Here is a 17,243-nt window from a genome sequence, read left to right as displayed (position 1 = left end):
CTTCGCATTGTATATGTTCGACATCTCATCTGCAAGATGTTAATGGGCATCATTCCCGCAATGATGAATGCTGCATCATCTGAGATAGTCCTGAATGCCGAGGACACCCTTAGGGTTCTTCCTCTGTAGACTATACTCAGTTTGTTAGCCTTAAATGTGACATGCAATGCCTTTCCCCAAACTGAAGCTGCTTAGAGCAGGACCGAACTCCCTACCCTAGATATAAGCAACCTGGAAGCATGCCGTGACCTTCCCACATTCGGCATCATCCTTGCCAGGCCCTTGCGGTGGACGTTTTGCCATAAGCATATTGCACGTGCTGCTTGTAGCTGAGCTTCCCGACTATCATCATTCATCACACTATATGATGGCAGGCTTAGAAGTGATGATATGATTCCCAATTTGGATACGCGCATAATTTCTTTTATGGCGCTTGGTGATGAGGACCAGAATTCTCTAGCCAACCCATAGCAGCACTGACCGCTTCATATGAAATAACTCAGCACCTTCGAGATCCTTTGCGACCAGCGCTATATCGTCGGCGTAACCCACCACCGGGGAAGATTAAGTACATCGTTGTACATGATGTAGCCCCAATAAGGAGCCTTGTGGGACACCCGCAGAGACAAGGTTCTCCTGCGGTCCGTCATCAATGTCATACCAAAGCCTCTGTTCTTGTAATTAGCAATCTTCGCTAGAAATTCTTGTATTAGGTTCCAATTGGCCGAATTGAATGTATTTCTCACGTCCAGGGTCACCACCATGCAATATTTCCTGGTATTACCCTTTCCTTGGATTGAATATTCAGCCAAGCCAGTAACCATTTGATGGCCGATCTCAGAGGCCTCCCTGCCTCTCAACAACCGGGAGTAATCTATTGTAGATTACTCGCTCTAGCATTTTCCCCACAGTGTCCAAAACACAAATAGGTGACAGAGAAGTTGGTTAACCTGCCTGCTTTATTAGCTTGTAGTATAGGTCTACGATTGAGGCAGACCCCTTTCTGAAAGGTGTCTACATAACCTTCGTTGGCCAGAATTATATGCAAAAGCGTCCAATAGACGAGGGTCTCTTGTATTTGTCTCTCTGCTACCCCACAATTGGCACCAAACATTGAAGTCATCAGCAATCACTCTTGGACTACGATCCCTTGCGTCTAGAACAAAACTGTCAAACATTTCCTCGAATTCGAACAGTATCAGACTTGGTAGGGCGTAATAGCTGTACACATACATCCCGTTTATTTTCGCCTACACAAAGCCGCTGGCTGTCTAACCCCCAGTGCATTGTATGGCTTATCAACCGCATGCTCATATCGCCGCTGCACCAGTAGAATCTGTAATCCATACGTCATCGTCGCTAATGATGGCAATTTTCATTTCAAATTCGTTGGTGCTGAGCGATCCTGCAACGATTGAGGTTTATTTGAATAAATGTCATTTTTTCATTGAAGTCAGCGCCTTCCTAAATTCCGAGCATTTAGGACTTCCAGCAATATGCCGGCAATCTCGTCTCCCTTCGCACATAGAGCATTATTCTGATCGCCAATAGCTCCGACGCCGGCAATGACACGTGTGGGATCGAAGTGCTCAGAAGATCAACGCCTCAGAGTGCAATTAAATTGTTGTGGTGTAAAGTCGCTTTTTTAGCTTGTGTTTAAGCAAATTTTTCAAAACTTTGTGGCAAACAAGTTTCTTTGTACCATTTAGCCGTTACTGTTTCTTCAGTTTCAAAAGGAATAGCATTTATAATTTTCAGTTTTGTTGCTGATATTTGTTCACTCACCATGGAGTGGATAGGCTTCTTTTGGGCTCCATGCCATGCACTGCTGCATGGTTCCCGGATCGTACTTTTAGAACCAATCTTCGTCAGCTGTACCGATTTTATCGAAGGTGGTAGACAGGCCGTGTTTAAATTTCGCAGGAAAACATTTAGCGAAATGAATGCGTTCCTCTTTTTGGGCATAATTTAAAATATATGGAACCCATCCATCAAATATTTGTGACTGAGCCACACTATTGAAGCCTAATTCCTTAGAAAATTTTAATTTTCATCTACTTTAGCTTTCACTAGGATGACTTTCATATCGCGAGTTCGGGTGACCTTCACGCGGTTCGTTTTTCATAGGAAAGTGTCTAATCTTGAATCTTGAACCATCCACAATTTCTAGTACATGCGTATTCGCTGCATATGCATTCTGATATTTAGTAAAAATTTGCACTAGTTTCTACTGGCGTCAAAAACTGTATAGAATAATAGATTTCCTGCTATGTTGGCGGCGGGAATTTTCACAAACATTCATATCATCACCAAATGTTCATTTCCTGGTCTTCATGTCTACGTGCTTTGTGTGAAACAAAACCTTATTAAAATATCTGTCCGTCTGTCAGTTCATCTGTCACACCCGATTTACTCTGAGACGGCTGAACCGAGTGTCACGAAATTTGGTGAGACTATATGGTCTGAATGTCCCTTTACAGCGAGTGGCGCTATTTTGTGTCAAGGGGGGCTCCCTATACATGCGAAAGGGGGCATCAATTTTTTCACAGAATATGGCCATGTGGGTATCAAATGAAAACGTTCAATTAGTACTTCCCGAAACTGATCTTATTGCTGACATTCGGTAAAACAAAGGGGAGATATGACTTAAAATTTGTGCTCCAAAAAGTGAAACAGGTCTCATTCTCAGCACCTATCCAACCGAAAAATTTGAAGAAGAATCACAGTGATGCATCTATATGAAATCTAGGCCTCAAATTACATCCCGTTTCGATATTTGCACAAATAAAGTTATTAATAGTATATTATGTGTTAGAAATTTACGGGAAAACCTTCCTAAAGTTCACCTGAGAAATACAAGAATACAGAAATACAATGGCACCAGCATAGGCGACAATAGAGGACATAATTCTGAAAAGTTTGAAGGGAATCCCACAATTATTAACGAAGCTATAGAAGGTCAAAGTTTCGCATTTCAAGTAAATTTATTGCACCCTAAGACGAGTATGACGTCAACATCATATAAAGTGAACTTATTTGAATGGCCAGCGGGGTCAATGGGGGCATCTAGTTTTCCTTTTTTGGCTTTTTTTAGCTATTTGCATATCAATGCCAGTCACTCGAGGGAGACATGTGAGGGTAGTAATATAATTTACTTTGCTTTTGTGCACGGAGTAAAGTGAAAATGCGAGAAGACTCGTTAGATCAATTTATCAATTCGATAATATACAATGTTTGTTTATTTAAGATAAACACAGTATTTATGTCGTTGATATGTATGTACATATGTGTATCTTAGAATTTAGTAAAAGATTGCGGAATATTTTGTATTTTTAGCTATGTACGAATGAGAAATCATGCATAGAGGTTTGCTTACATATGATGAACACAAAACCTTTTATCTGAAGCGCCGAGCTTCCGGTATTCCGACTTGTATAAAAGTGCTCTTTCTAAAAATCGAAATGTCAGCTTACCGAACTTTTATTATTTCCTCTGCACTTGACTTCGCAGCGTTTTTAGTAAATGTAAAGCAATACCCTCCAAATATGGTAGATACGGGGAGGGGCTTAGCATGCCAACCACTGTCGATGCTCTTGCACATGATGAGTTCGGTTGGGAAGACTAAAATGTCCGTAAGTGAGAAAAAATGGAAACCTTATTTTCAACGACAAAGTTTTAGCCCTCTATTTGCAAGTTTATTTGCGAATTTCAAACGATACAATACAATAAATCATTTCTAAAATTTATTTATTTCACCCTATGTGTTTTTACACAAAAATAATAGTTCCCAACTGTCCTTTACTTCTAATGTTACCGTCCGTGATAATTCTTTATATTACATACATAGTAAACCCTAGTCTATATTTGACTTCTGTTCATTCTTTTGAAGAGTATAAACTATCTCATATATGTATATTTTTGATCGTCAATAAGCCTGCCCTTCAATTTCGTTATCATCGCGTACATTAATGACAGGTAAGTGATAAACTTACAACAGCGAAACAACACAAAGTCGAGCACAAACATCCATGACGAACCGGTATTCAAACTCGAGTTAATGTTGAGCGATTGTACCTCATCCAACTGTCATCGCACCGTCACACCAATGATGGTCGATGACCTACCATTAAACTTTCGAATAATTTGTCTCTTTAAGTCGATTTGAAAAAATAACTTTGCCATCCGGAAGGCTTACCGATGTCGCCCAACTATGTATATGCTTTGATCATGATGATGGTTAAGTAAGTGGCTACCAAAATTCGTATTTACAATTTTATAGGTTATATATCTATTTGTAATACATGTGTGTTCGCGGTATTTGTAGCGAAAAGTTTACAGATTTAACACGCAACACCTTCTCCGTCGCTCGTAGTGATGTTTTAGTCGATATATTTCCGTATTTCGGGAACAACTTGTTCCCTTTTTCAGTGTCGGGTGTATCTATTTGGTTAACCAGCATATGTCTGCCTACATTTCAAACTGTCGAATACACAACCGGTTTTCTATATCTAAGAACAGCGACGTCATTAAGTCGTCAATAATGCCGTGTTACAGCCCATCCACAAAGTACGGGAAAGAATAACATTCAGATGCAGCAAACAAAAAGCACAGATGATTCAGGAGAAATCATTCATTGATGAATCAGGGCAAGAAAGAAAATGAGCTACCTTCTGTACACGAGAACCACTTTTTAAACTTTTGTGTGAAACAAAACCTTATTAAAAACGATTCAAATTCTGTCTGTCTGTCATAGCCGATTTACTCGAAAAAGGCTGGACCGATTGTCCCGAAATATGGTGAAAAGATGTGGTGTATGAATTCATCCACTTTGTGTTGGATTTGAAGGAGAGCTTCCCAAATATGGTCATGTGGGATATAAAATGAAAGGGTTCGATTGGTATGAAACTGGTCTTATTTCTGATACTGGGTAAAATATAGGGGAGTGAGGGCTCAAAATGTGTCCCAAAAAGTAAAATAGGTCACTTTCTCAGAATTCTGGAAAGTTTGAAGGCAATGCAGTCATTACTAACAAATTTATAGAAGGTGAAGGTTTTGCATTTCATGTAAATTTATTGCACTGTAAGACGTGTATGAAATCATCATCACATAATGGGAACTTACGGATATCAAGAGCGGGGTCACATATGTATAACTTGGAATTTGGCAATATATGAACCTTTGCAATGTATTTTGCATCCCTAGCTATGCACGAATGGAAAACCGTGCATAGAGAGTTCCTTGCATAAGATGCATAAGATGAACACGAAACCTTTATACTCGAAACGCCCAGCTTCTGGTATCCCGACTTGTCTAGAGTAAAAGTGTATGGTTTCCTCTTTGATTTTAACAAGGTTATGTCGAAAGTACATTCCTGATCCGTTCAGTCAATTCGTTGTCTGCCGCTTTTCCTTTTGCACTTAAATCCCACAGCTTTCACTCTGAGTAATGCGTTCACGACACTAAGTACTTTAAGAATAATCGTAAAAAGCAAGTCATGCTAAATTACGTACTGTGAAAAAACAACAACAAAATTCACTACGTCATAGTTTTCGTTGGATGTTTCAAATTATCAATGTCAACCGAATTTTACCCTAGAATATGGAACATGATACCACTCTAGCTTTAAAGAGAAAATTATCGAGTACCGACAGCCATGCGGCTGGTTGCAAGCTACTGAAACTGGAAACAAACATCAATAGCCTCCCAGATGATATCCTTTTCGAGATCTTCAAGTACATTCCCTGTTTAGAGCTTTACTTTTCTATAGCGTTGGTTTCGAGACGGTGGCGCAACATCAGTCTTCACCCCTCTTTCTGGAGACGAATTGAATTACGTGTAAGTTGGTTTAAAATGAGTTGTTGTGAATTTTCATTTGATTCTCCCAAACTTGCGCAGAATACAAAACAATGTGCTGAAGGAATATGTCAACTCCTGCGGAGTGTCAGCTTTCGAGTGAACGAACTATATATCTACGATAGGTCCGATTGTGATGTGATATTAGATCAAGTAACGCACGCTTCTTGCAAAAGTGAAAGGAAGTGGTTCATCTGTGTACTTTCTTTGCAGGCATCGAAGCACAACAAAAATATTTCGGTTTTGTCCCTTTCGCATTGCGGAGGGAAAACTGGAAACCGCTTTATAAGCTCTAAAATTATCAAATCTGTTATTACAAGACTTCCCAAACTAAGAGCTCTACGCCTTTATGACACAACATTTCGCTCAGTTAAGTTTTTCGAAATTTTTGGTAGTCAAAAATTTATGTTATCGCGGAGCAGAAGTAAGATACCTAATTCTCATTGCATCGTGTCTCATAAATAGCGACACAGACGATCACATGAAAGAATAATTTATTCCCTTTCGCAATGCTTTTCGATCTCAAATATAAGGACCCGCCGGAATTAATGTCGCATTTTTTCTTGAACTGAGACTTCCGTGAAGTTTTGCTCATCTACTTGATCGCGTTGACTGTCGGGTTTGGCTGTAATGGTTTCAATTGAATTCAGTCCTTCGTAACTATCCGAATAATTCCCATTTTAGACTATTTACTTGCGTAGATTGACTTCATTGCATGCTTGATCTCCTCAGGTAACGAGCATCTCTTTTCGTTGGCCTTATGCACTAGAGTGCATAAGATTAGATGTCAGCATCTAAAAGGTTGACTAGCGCTGTCCCTGAAGAAATATTTTCTAGAAAGGTATTAAACTCATGCTATAGTCAATCTTAGTATTTGAAAACAAACACACGCTGCTCCTATCAGTTTATTTTTGTCTATTGCAATTCGTGCTGCTATTTATCTGGCATACTATGAATTTCCAAAGTTGCTAACTAAATACACTATGAAAACCTTAGAATTAGGCAAGAAAAATAATATTAAGAATCAACCAATCACGTACACAGGGATTCTGACTTACAAACAATTAGAGGCCTACACGAGAAACCTAAACACGTCCGGAAAAGTAACGCTGAACAATGGAAAGGAATACACAATACGAAGTAAATAAGGAAGGGAAGCAGTGGATGCGATGCTCTCAACAATGAGCCATTCTTCAAGTGCTGCTACACTGCTTTCCTGAGCATCAGTCAAAACTATTAACATCTACTAGTGCTTCTTTCAGGGGTCAGAGAAATACTACACTCAAACGGATTCGACCCAAATTCTATTGTTAGGACGTTAGAGGATAACCCGTCTGTGTTTTAAGCAAAAATATGATACTTCCTGCAAGAATTCCGCGTTTACATTTTTATCTATTTTTTATACGTTTTGTACTATCAACTGTTACAATTTATTGTATTGTTCAAGAGAAAGGGATACCATTTAACCACAATAAAACACTGGCTTAGTAATGCTATTTAACTCTTAGCCTATTTAATTCTAGACTTACAATCCATATTTACGCTTCTCTAATTCCGAAGATTTACATCATTCAATAAGAAAAGGTGATTAGTTTTTACAGTACGTTGCTGCGACACTTGTGACCCTACTCACTTAAAGAAGCCCTATGGAAGAAGGACATCATGTAGAAGCATGCATTTGAACCAACTTATACATAAGTGCGACATCTAAGGACATCTTGCAAATTATATTTTCCTGAACCACTGGTATATAGCATCTACTATTCAGGGTGCTTCAAAACTACCGGACAAGCGGTATGCCAGGCGATTCCTCATGCACTTTAGATAAAAAATATGCTAATACTGTAGCTAACGTAATTTTCGAATTATTACTTTTTAAGGTTTTGTGTAAACACAAAACCTTATTAAAATCGGTTTACTGTCTGTCTGTCTGTCTGTCTGTCCGTCACACGCATGTTTCTCGGAGACGGTTATAGCGATTGACACCAAATTTGGTAGAAAGGTGGGAACTGTGAACGCTCACGCATACAGTGAATTACATCCTTTTACGTTGAATTTAAGGGGGGGTCCCCATACATGCAAAAGGGGGGTGTAAAATTTTTTTTCATCAAATATAGTCATGTGGGGTATCAAATTAAAGGTCTCGATTAGTACTTTTCAAAGCCGATCCTAGTTTTGACATTCGTTGGAAGAGTGGGGAACGCGGGGGGTTGAAAGTGATCACTTCTTTAAGGGGGCCATTCTCAGAAACTACCAAACCGACAAATCTGAAAAAAATCAGGAGGCTGCCACTATATGGTCCCTGGGCTCCGAAATATCTTCCATGCCCATATCTGTTTAAATAAAGTTAATAATATTATATTACTACAATTTTTTGTAATTAGTTAGAAACCCTCCTTAAGTTCATCCTAGTACCATGAAATTTTGCAATAATATAGACTATAATATAGAGCATGATCTTACCAAGTTTGGTCGAAATCGCACTATTACTAACAAAGTTATAATACCTCAAATTTGTTGTTTCTTTGAAAATTGAAGACTTATAAATGCCAATATCACCTGAAAGTGGATACTCTCACATAATATATGGATATATTACGTGCTACGTATTAAGAAATACACAAAACCTTTCGTACCTGAAGCGTCCAGCTTCCGGTTCCCCGACTTGTTTATTATTGTAAAGGCGACGTTTTTTAAGGTTCCGTTGAAAACAAACCCTTATTTAAATCAGTCCACTGCCTTTTTATCTGTTTGCCTTTTTTCATCGTTGGAAGCTGGGAAGGTTCAAAACCTACTATTAGCTGCTGCCATGCAGTTATATGAAACTCGTGCTCATTAAAACCGCCTCTTTCTCCTTCCGCTCTCATCACGTGACTCCAATAAAGAATTCCATCGCGAGGCTGGACCAGTTTTTAACTGCGGCATATTATGGTTTTCTTCCTTTCTTGTTTACTTCGCAATTATGTTTTCTTAAGCTGTTGATGAATAGTTTTCATCTCGCTCCCCCTTGATTCCAAGCCTCTGCTGATTCCAGTATGAACTCTAGAATATTTTTGGTTGTTAGACGCCTGTCTGCAACCGCCTTGTCTAGTTTGGTGCGCAATAAACCTGAGGCAATTAGATACAAAATGCTCCGCATATTCGGTCACGTTATCGCATCTTTTGCAGCATGGTGACTTATTGTGACCAAATCGATGCAGATAAGCGCGATAACCTCCATGTCCACTTAAGGAGTGCTTTAGCTCGTGGTTTTTGCCTCGTCTCATCTCTTTTGCCAGTCTGCAATAAATTTCCGCCGGCTTAGTTGCCAACGAAATACGCTAGATTCCCTGATTTCATGTATTATGTCGTAGAGTCATTGACCTTTATTTGCCAAAATGTCTATGGGGATTATGCTTGCTAGTACATATGCCGCTTCTCGTGATGTTGTTCGGCAAGCACTGCATACCCGTAGTGCATTGAGCCGATGCGCCAGTGCTAGTTTTTCGCAGTTTAATTTATTTACCAGAACATTTAACCAAACTGGAGCTGCGTAGCACAGAACTAACTGCCCTTGAAATAAGACAACGTCGACTTTGTAATGGCCCGCCAATGTTCGGTAGTATCGTTAACATACTTACATCGGTGGAAGTCGCTTTAGTTGCATCGCAATGTGTTTTTGAAGTTGAGCCTTCTGTCAATCGTTACTCCCAAGTATTTAAATAATGGTTGGGTGTAAATTGGTTGTTCTCCAACTTTAATTTTGACGTTTGTGTCCTTTCTTCTCTTGCTTACTAGCACTACTTCCGTTTTATGTGCAGCAAGTGATAGACCGGACTTTTTCAACCAAGAATTGATCTCTCATATCGTATTGTGTAGACAATTGTGCAACTACTGTTATCCCAATATCATCCAGAAAGCCCATGGTTGTTACACTATTAGGAGGACGTAGCGTCTACACTTCATCGAACATAATTAACCACAATAAGATAGCTAAGAGAGATTCCCGGTATCGACCAACAATTTCGGTCGATATGAGCATTTCGGTATAAGTATCAGCTTTTGTAGCTCCCATTGCTCGAAATTGTTCTTCTCTAAAGTAAAAGCTTGGGTAAGCATACCTGGTGCTGTCTTGACAATCACTTTCAGATGATATTCGCAATTTCAACCAGTCCTGGGGCCTTATTTTCATCGAATTTCCTTCCTGCATTTAAAACTTCATCTTCTTCCGGTATTTATATGTACTACGAAGAGACTTATAGTTTACATCCTCTGGAAAGAAGGTGTTCACTATATTTTGTAATAAATTAGGATAAGTAACTGGTGAGGAGCATTTGTGTTTCAGTGATGACATTACTGACCTGTATGCGCCACCCCATGGATCAGAATTAGCTTCAGTACACATCTGCTTGAAATGTTCGGATTTGCTCTTTGTGATAGTTATTTGCAATTTTGTCCTCGCGTTTCTTATACGCTGGGAATCTCGCTTTGAGATTTTCCGACATTCCTCGATTTTTTAATTCCACCAGAAATTGGGATTTCGTCTTCGGAAATCACTGCGCCGAGGAGTAGAGGCATAGCATGCCCACTGCATTTTTTCCGGGATATGTAAAATGTTTTCTTGTACGCTTCCCGATAATAATGTGTTATCAAGAAGTACCTCCTTGAACATTTCTGCCTCAAATATGTTCGTTACCCAGCTCATCGTTACTATGTTTGATGGTTTCATATGGTTCCTATTCGAGGTTTGCAGGATAATAGCCTGATGATCGCTGTGTGTGTACTTGTCGCTAACATGCCACTGCAAGTCTTTGATTAGGATATCGCTGACGAAGGTGAGGTCTACTACTGAATGTAATGCTCTACTACTACTGAAGGTAATTCTCTACTACTGAATGTAGTTCTCCCCTCCGATGTGTGTTAACTCCCCCAGAGCTCACAAGTGCTACATTCAAGCATGAAATTGTCTTTAGCAATATTCGTCCCGTTGCAATTGTTTCTATGTTTCCCCATTCTTTTGCCTCCGCGTTGAAATCGGGTGCTATTGTTGTGGGATTGTAGCAGCTTACATCGAAGGATAGTTTCTCCAGCGATGAAGTGAATTCCTCCAATGTGAGACTCGGTGCTGCGTAATAGCTGTAGATCATATTCGAAATGAGGATATCTGCGACCGTTATAGGGTTGCACCGACCGTGGAAAAATTGCGAGAGAGGCGTCATCAATGGTATGGTCACGCAATTCGCGCTAACGAGAATTCACTTGCCAAGATTGGTGTGAACATCGAAGTCGGTGGTAAATGACGCTGGATGGGGATTTAAAAGCCTCGAGATTGTATCCAGATCAGGCATTTGATAGAGCCAAATGGCGAAACCGATCATAAGAGGCCGACATTTTACCACCGTCACTGATTGCAAAGCCGTTCCCTATGAGATCATCGCACCTCAACATCGGCCGTTGATTGTCGTCCTGCGAATTAAGCCACCGATAAAAGACCGTGAGGAACGCACTGGCCCGCCGCGCATTAAATGGTGGCGATTTCGTGAGAAGACAGAAGAAATGATCTCACTTATGCGACTACCAACCATTACAATTATGGAAGAATTGCGAAACCAAATGAAAAATACAATCCGCAAAGCGGCCTCTGCAACCGTCGGGGTCACCAAGCCAGGTAAGCGGTACATCAACCGAGATACTTGGCTTTGGAATGACGATGTTGAAATGAAATGAGAAAACATTGACCAATTGGCAAATTTATATGAATGCCAACCGGGAAGCAAAGAAAGCGGTCGCTGTCACCTGAGCGGACTATTACAAAAACCTTTACGATAAACTGGACACTCGGAATGGCGAGAAAGATCTATATCGACTTGCCAAAAGCTGTAACGAGCGTACACAGGATATCGAACACTTTTGTTGTGTTAATGACAAGAACGGTACTTTGCTTACCACCCGTCGAGCCGCAACGGATAGATGGCGAGAATACTTTAAGCAGATTTCAACTGAAGAATTTGCTCTTCCTCCACTTCCACAATCATTGTCGACATTTGGACCAGTTCCACCTGCCAACGCAACTGGTGCTCAGAGGTAGCGGTGAGCAAGACGGGGCACTGACAGGGTTGTCAGCTGAACCAAAACCAAGTGGCCGAGGAAAACCTCCATAGTGGTGACACCGGGAGACGCTGTATCATATTGGCTTGCCGGCCGTGATGCAGAGGGCAAATGCTCCAAAGGCCTAATCAGGGCGATCAGACCCGAGTCTGCACGGGGACTCATCTGAAGTGGCAATTGGTCACGAAACCTTACCAGGGGTATACTGGTACGATGGGAACCGGGATAGCCCCTGGACTTACATACATCCCTGTTGTATGTGAGTGCAGCTTGGTTATTTGCGCTTGGCCCCCTATTTCAATCCGTGTCCTAAGAAGACCGTGGGATTAAGTCTTCATGACAGTCAGTCCCCTAGGACTGACATGACAGTCAACGGAACTGAAGTCGAGGAAGAGGAATACTTCAATCGGGTTGTTCAGGAAGGTAGAAAACCATCTGACTGGGAAGGAAGTGCCACAGTTCCGATATGGAAATAGAAAGGTAGTTCAACAGAATGTTCAAATTACCGTCCGGTCCGGTTACTTTCCCACACCATGAAGATTTTTGAACGCATTCTTGACTATTCGCGAAATCGTTGAAATAACCGTAAATCAAACCAGATTTGTCGAGAACTGTGGAACTACTGACGCAATACACGCTGCACGGTTACTCATGGAGAAACACCGTGAAAAGAATCGCCCTCTTCACATTGCATTTCTGCATCTAGAGAAAGCGTTTGACTGTGTGCCACACGAACTCATCTGGTATGCTTTACGACAACAACTATTGCCAGAAAAACTCGTGCGCTGGGTTCAATTGCTCTAGCACGATCCGAAAAGTAAAGTATGGCGGGTATATTAAACCGCTTCGTGTCTCTGTTGGTATTGGGGACACCGTCACACAGGATATCCAACGTCCAGCGTCCTATATACTGCTTTATGCAGATGATGTTTTCCTAGCAACTAATAGCAAAAATGATGTCGAGCAACTTGTCCGAAAATGGAATGAACGCCTCATGCAACACGGTCTCAGATTGAATCTTAACAAAACTGAATTTTTGACAACCGATCCCCATGAAACAGGCACAATGACTGTCAGCGGTAATGATCTGCTCAGAGCTGAGCGATTAAATACCTCAGGTCAACGCTATCAACCAATGGAGATGGCGTTATGAAATTGCTTCACGCATTAACGCAACCTGGATGAAGTGGCGTTCCACAACTGGTGTTCTTTGTGATTGACGCCTCAAATCGAAAATTTACCACAATGTCGTGCGTCCTGTCGCTCTCTATGGGTCTGAGTGTTGGCCGACTATAAAAGGCAATCAACGGCGTCTTGCGGTAATAGAGACGAAGATGTTACGTTGGACTAGTGGCCTGACACGTTTTGATCACAAGATCAGTCTGAACATCGAAGTCGATGGTAAACGACCAAAAGGCAGGCCGAAACAACGGTGGCTTGATACGCTGGATGGGGATTTAAAAGCCTCGAGATTGCATCCAGATCAGGCATTTGATAGAGCCAAACGGCAAAACCGATCAGCCCGCTTGTGAATGGGACAAAGGCTGAAGAAAAAGAAAATATGGGTGAAAGAACGATTGATTGTGTGTTGCCATTTGTTCGAAAATAAAAAACTTTAAACGCCAGGAAATCATAAATTCTGGAAAGAGCTTACGGCTCTTCATTCAAAGGTTCTACTTGAAGCGGTTAAGTATTCAAACGGCGATCGAGTTATTTTTAGAGGAACCATTTCAAAGTTGGATAGTGGTTAAAATTCACGTAGTCATTGGAGAACAAGATTGAATCCCTGTAAGGGAAATCCTAGGACAGGTAAGGGAATAAGGACGGTGGAACTGGCATTCCCACCTTGATGTCGTTCATTTTATCCTTCTTTTCCTTTTTACATGTCCTGGGATGTTGAAGAGTTGCAAATTGGGGCAATCAAGACTGGTTTGCGTGCTACACCGGCATTCCCATGCTGAGGTGATATATGCTTACTGGCAGATGTATCAGCACTGCTTTAGCAGCGTAGGGGTGGGGACTGACGGTATAACATCGATGTAATGCCAATGGGGATGTAAAAAACCGCAAATGATACTCTATGGTGGTGGTGTATATTAACCTGCTGGGTAAAACGGATTTCCATGAATATTGTCAGTGGTCGGTACCTAAGTATTAAGTGGGTTACTACTTGAAGTTAAGTGACTTTGTCTAGTAATACTTATCAGTACTCTTGAACGTGAATGAAGTCTTTTCACTATCTATCCGTACGCCAGTTTATTAATGTGCCATATTCAACTAGAATTAGTTGAATTTTTATTGGCTCAAGCTACAAGCATTTAATGGTGTGATTTGTCGTACTAAATTGTGAACTGTTTATCATATGCATTTCGGAATAAAAAAAAACATTCGAAAAGTTAATCCACATTTTCTTTTACTTTTCATTCTAGGTTATATTAGGATTGTTATGTCCACCTTTTATCAAAAAACTAGACTTCAAATCAAAAGAAGAATTACAATCTATGCCGCAGACTGAAGAAGAGCACTTAGAAAATCAAAACTTAGATTATGAAGATATGGATCGTAATCACCCTGATGCTGAGGTAAGTGGAATTCCAGTATTTGGGGATTGTCCGATTTTTCTTTTTATTCCCAGTTTAGTTTGATTGTTTTTTATTTCGTTTATGGTTCCTAATGATATGAAACAAAAAAAACACATTATAATTATTATATTACATAAAAACCCTAATATATGATTTAGAATGCGCTCGAAAAAGCGAAACGTTCACTTTCGCTTCGAACCAGAAAAGGACCAAATCCTACGGCCCAGGTATAGAATCTTTACATGCCTTATAAACATTTTGTGAAAAGTTAAGACAATTATTTTGTCGTATCTTTTATGCGTGTGTCTATTAGAACTAATCAGGGTTGTATTTGTGCTCCAAAGCGTTTAACATTGTTAATGCAAACTGTTGGCTGCTTTTGATTTTCCTTCTTTTGCTCAATTAAGGCTTTCCAGTACAAAGTATCTTTTTTTCACAGTGTATATAAGTGTGTCAGAATTTGTCGAAGAATTCAATGTAAATTATGTTTATGTTACTAAATTATCTGAACATAAATGTACCATATTTGTGTACATGATGTTTTATTTTCTTTCACGAAAACTAACTGCTTCAGACAACTGTCTTCACTGCTTTCTGAAAGAGGTGAAATGATTGCAAAGTCTCCAAACAGAGCTTGAAAAATCCAATATCGAATCGTATTCACAGGCTCTTCAGATTTTCCCACTTAAGAAGATATTTCTAAAGTTTAGTAGATTCGATTTCTACACTTTTCGAACCCCCACCATTACTTTTTTCTGTGAATAGGCAGTAGCTATCCTAAAATGTTTGGATTTTAAATCCTTACCCATTCTTTAATACTAAACCAAAGCTCTGCAATATGAGCATGCCTGCATCCGCTACTAGCCGGTATTTTTCCGAAACTACAAACATGTTATAAATTGTAAATAATTGCATTTAGGAAACTAAGAATGTAATTGTCTTTCCTATTGAAGATGTTCTAACTTTGACTATTCTTAACTGAGTTTTGCATACTTAGCAATTCTAACTGAAATTTACCAACGCTAATAGAATGGAATATTTGGTTAATTACTCTAATTCAGTATTCCCTAATATTTTTTTTAAAATTGCAGGCGTTACTGGCGGAAACATATTCATTGCGTGACACTAAAGTCCAGGAAAATGGCAAAGTGAGTATATGTATAACCAATCACTTTTTCGTTCGCTAAAAATTTCAAAAAACACCAATGTTAATGTACTCCTAGGAACATTTATTATCACGTGTTGCACTTATAGGGTTAAAAAAAAATGTAAATCGACTAGTATTTATTTAGAAATAGACCCAAAATGAAAAATTCGAAAAATTGTTTTTGACATTTTAATATTTAGATTCTTTTCCTTATCTTCATTTTAGAAAAATTATAAAAAGTTTTGATAATTTTCATACATATATCAGGGGTGCAAAGTGACAATGGTATAAAAAAGGCTTTTATGGGAAAATGGTAAACAGGGTCAAAAATTGATTTTTAAAAGCCAGTTATTATTATTTTGCCATATATATACCCCTGTTGACAAATACTAAATGACAAACCAAATGTTTCTTTAGGCAGTCGTTACGATAACTCTCGCACGTGTATATAAAATAAATGTTATCACTTTAAATTTACTTTAAACAAATCTGGAAACCGGAAGATGGACGTTTCAAGTGATAATGGTTTAGTATTTTCTTATGTGAAAAGTTTTAAACTCACGACAATTCCACTTGTACATACTTAGAAATTCAGTTATGTACTATTTTTAAAGACCATTTTGCACAACCACCGGTAATTCGTTCTGGAAACTAAAGTGCCGATAATAGTTCATTTTCGTTAGTAACTGGTTTCACAGCCAGACTTAAAAATTATTCAGCAATTAGGCAGACGTTCACTTAAAACAGATGGAAGCAAGTCAGTAAACTGGAAGCTGGACGCTTCAGGTATGAAAGGTTTTATATATTTCTTTTATAAAAACATTTCAGTGGACATTAGTACCTAGCACATAATATATGCATATATTATGTGAGAGTATCTACTTTAGCGTGATACTGGCATTCAAAGTCTTGAATTGACAGCTTTGTCCTATTATAGCTTTCTTAGTAATAGTGCGATTTCCACCAAACTTGGTAGAATCATAGCCATTACAATGCTGGACAATTTCGTGATTCTAGGATGAACTAAAGGAGGGTTTTGCAATCAATTATTAAAAATTATAGTAAAATACTATTATTAAATTTATTTGAACGGATACCACCATATAACCGCAGCCTCTTAATTTTCTTCAGATTTTTCGGTTGGGAAGTTCCTAAGAATGGGTCCGTGAAAAAAAATGGTCGCTTTCGACCCCCCGCACTCTTCACCTTTCCAACAGATGTGAAAACTAAGACCGGCTTCAGAAAGTACTGATCGATACCTTTCATGACTACATTGGATGAACATATATGCATATATGGGGATCCCCTTCCCCTTAAATTAGGCATAGACTGATGTAGCTTACTATGTATGTGAGCATTAACAGTTCCCAGATTGCACCAAATTTCGTGTCAATCACTATAACCGTTTTCGAGAAAAATGCGTGTGACAGACACGCAAACAGGTTGACAGTAAACCGAGTTTAATAGCCTTAAAATGGACTGGGGAAAGTAGTTATTTTATATATGGGTTTTATAATTATATGGCAGCTTTCCTGTCAATTACGATGGCAGCATCATATTTCTATGGCTTAACA

The 17,243-nt window shown here is 39.4% G+C and overlaps 2 protein-coding genes across 21 annotated transcripts in view; both read left to right on the top strand.

The window, feature by feature from the left end:
- The window catches only part of LOC119658934 (transient receptor potential cation channel trpm), a 489,577-nt gene that overhangs the window by 426,814 nt on the left and 45,520 nt on the right, over positions 1-17,243 (top strand). For 11 of the 15 annotated variants that reach the window (XM_038066779.1, XM_038066774.1, XM_038066773.1 and 8 more), the window contains 3 exons: positions 14,370-14,522; positions 14,681-14,749; positions 15,614-15,670. In XM_038066779.1, coding sequence (XP_037922707.1) covers positions 14,370-14,522; positions 14,681-14,749; positions 15,614-15,670 — 279 coding nt within the window. The remainder of the gene's footprint in view (positions 1-14,369; positions 14,523-14,680; positions 14,750-15,613; positions 15,671-17,243) is intronic. The other 4 variants (XM_038066781.1, XM_038066780.1, XM_038066783.1 and 1 more) reach the window with 1 other exon arrangement.
- On the top strand, positions 5,498-7,354 carry LOC119658936. 6 transcript variants are annotated; one of them, XM_038066788.1, is made up of 5 exons: positions 5,498-5,835; positions 5,896-6,006; positions 6,067-6,223; positions 6,898-6,993; positions 7,104-7,354. In XM_038066788.1, the coding sequence occupies exons 1-5, from the start codon at positions 5,599-5,601 to the stop codon at positions 7,196-7,198; spliced, it is 696 nt and encodes a 231-aa protein (XP_037922716.1). In that variant the 5' UTR covers positions 5,498-5,598; the 3' UTR covers positions 7,199-7,354. The 6 variants fall into 6 exon arrangements, with proteins under 6 accessions (XP_037922716.1, XP_037922714.1, XP_037922717.1 ...); XM_038066786.1 differs by having other exon boundaries at positions 6,067-6,277; XM_038066789.1 differs by having other exon boundaries at positions 5,499-5,835; positions 7,116-7,354.

This window comes from Hermetia illucens, chromosome 6 (genome assembly GCF_905115235.1).
Source record: "Hermetia illucens chromosome 6, iHerIll2.2.curated.20191125, whole genome shotgun sequence".
In the NCBI taxonomy this organism is placed as follows: Eukaryota; Metazoa; Arthropoda; class Insecta; order Diptera; family Stratiomyidae; genus Hermetia; species Hermetia illucens.
Note: the sequence above shows the minus strand (reverse complement) of the source record. Positions and strands in the feature narration are given on the sequence as shown.